The sequence below is a fragment of the Formica exsecta genome, unplaced genomic scaffold (assembly GCF_003651465.1).
Source record: "Formica exsecta isolate Colony F162 unplaced genomic scaffold, ASM365146v1 scaffold352, whole genome shotgun sequence".
NCBI lineage: Eukaryota > Metazoa > Arthropoda > Insecta > Hymenoptera > Formicidae > Formica > Formica exsecta.
In genome coordinates, this window is record NW_021850773.1 from 892,844 (window position 1) to 894,928 (window position 2,085).

At 27.8% G+C, this 2,085-nt stretch overlaps 1 protein-coding gene across 1 annotated transcript; it reads left to right on the forward strand.

The window, feature by feature from the left end:
- The first annotated feature begins 205 nt into the window (after nucleotides 1–205).
- Nucleotides 206–2,085, forward strand: LOC115238636 (histone H3.3-like). The gene is made up of 4 exons (XM_029812625.1): nucleotides 206–433; nucleotides 737–773; nucleotides 903–1,060; nucleotides 1,483–2,085. Exons 1-4 carry the CDS (start codon nucleotides 408–410, stop codon nucleotides 1,652–1,654), a joined length of 393 nt encoding a protein of 130 aa, XP_029668485.1. The 5' UTR covers nucleotides 206–407; the 3' UTR covers nucleotides 1,655–2,085.

Consider the following 2,085-nt stretch of genomic DNA (forward strand, 5'->3'; position numbering starts at 1 on the left):
ATTTGACATAAACACAACGAATTGGCGCCAATTTTATGCGAGCATAACCTTACTTCTTAAGCCCGGTCTACATAGGACGCAACACGCCAGACGCAAGCAAAATCGACCAATCACAGTCGATTATTCCGAGAATATTCGACTATGATTGGTCGATTTTGCTTGCGTCTGGCGTGTTGCGTCCTATGTAGACCGGGCTTAAGAAGTAAGGTTATGCTCGCATAAAATTGGCGCCAATTCGTTGTGTTTATGTCAAATCAAGATCAATCAAACTAATGTTTAATTTATCATGATAGATATACAATTTCTTAACTGAACTCCGTACTCTAAAGAGTCGTGAAATATTGTTCGTAATATCAATAATTAGTAGAAGTTTCTGATTTAAAAATAATCACGAGAGAGATCACATAATGGTTCGACGAAAATCGGTACCAAGGTTAATATTCCTCAATGTTTTTAATATTTGTGAAGAAATTGTTTGTCTTAATTGTTATAGTTTTTGTTTAATGTTAGAACTCTCTTTATTTTTCTTTAGTGTGATTATTTCTAATAATCAACGTAAACATAAAGGTGTTGTTACTCTATTGCTTATAATACATGTCATAGTCTTGTATTGTCTAGGAAAAATCTAATAATTTAATTTATTATTTATTAATACAGCCATTGTTTATTAATTAGCGTTGATTTCTATTATTTTACACTTAATCTTGATAGTTTATGAAATATATTTATATTTCAGATCATTCGCCACACCTGATTCTGCGGAAAGAAACAGAGTAAGCGGCATTTTGTTAAATAAATTATATATACACACACATTTGTATATACATATAAAAATCTGTTAAATAATGTTTAACATTATATTAAATTGTTGTCATATGTAATGTTTGCTTGTTATTGTTTAGACAAACGTAATAGTGAACAAACGCAAAAGAAAAAGCCGAGTACTGCAAGAGATTAAGCATCTAAGGAGGACTACGCACTTTCTCATACCTAAACTACCTTTTTCGCGATTAATCAGAGAAATTATGATTGATTTATTCCCCAGGCAGGAAATCAACAAGTAAATAACATTATTTTTTTATTTTTTATATAACCACTAATTCTTTGCAAACTATGATTCCCTTAAGTTTATCTCTTTCTTTTCTTTTTATTCTTTTAATTTTTTCTTTTTTCTTTTGAGGATGTATATAATAAAGGAAATATATAATAAATTATAATATATATGAAGACATACCTGTTGTAAATAAGATATTTTCGTAGAATATGTGCTCTACCCTTCTATATAAACTCGATTATATGTGTATAATATAAAATACTATATCTCGATATATATGTAGTCTTTTTTTATAGAATACATTTTATATTATTAAACTTTTTCACATAAAAAAGATAGAATTTACAGAGACTAATATATATATGTTCAAGGGGATCCATACAATATCTGGTAGATTAGAAATCGATGTGATTAGAACTAATTTACAGGATACAAGCTTCTGCCCTCGAAGCTTTACAAGAGGCAACAGAGATGTACATCGTACAATTCTTCGAGGATGCAATGCTGTTGGCGTTGCACGCTAAACGGGTTACTCTCATGCGACACGATATGATTTTAATGCGCAGACTGAGAGGTCGGGCGGATATCATTAATAAATAAGAATCTCATTTATATATATAATTAAAGTGATATTTTTATATATTTTTTTAGACAAAAAGTATTTTTTGTAATATTTTTTTTTTATGGTTAGAATGAACGATAGAAGAGTTTTCATGATATTAAATCAAATATGAATAATGACAAAAAAGAGTTACATATAATTATATAAAACTTTTTAGTTTTGATGATATTAACAGATGAAAATTTAGTTTTACGTTATGTTTGATTTGAATGACATTTTGATTATAAAACATAAAAAATATTAATTCGAGACTTGAAAACATGAATGATGAATGCTTAAGAGTTATCATATTGACTAATGAGAAATATTGCGAAAAATATAATCATAATGTATGCTTGTTATTATGCTAATAAAAAACGAATGTTCGATATTTTTGGTTAAAAAAAAAAAAAAAAAAAAAAAAAAAAAA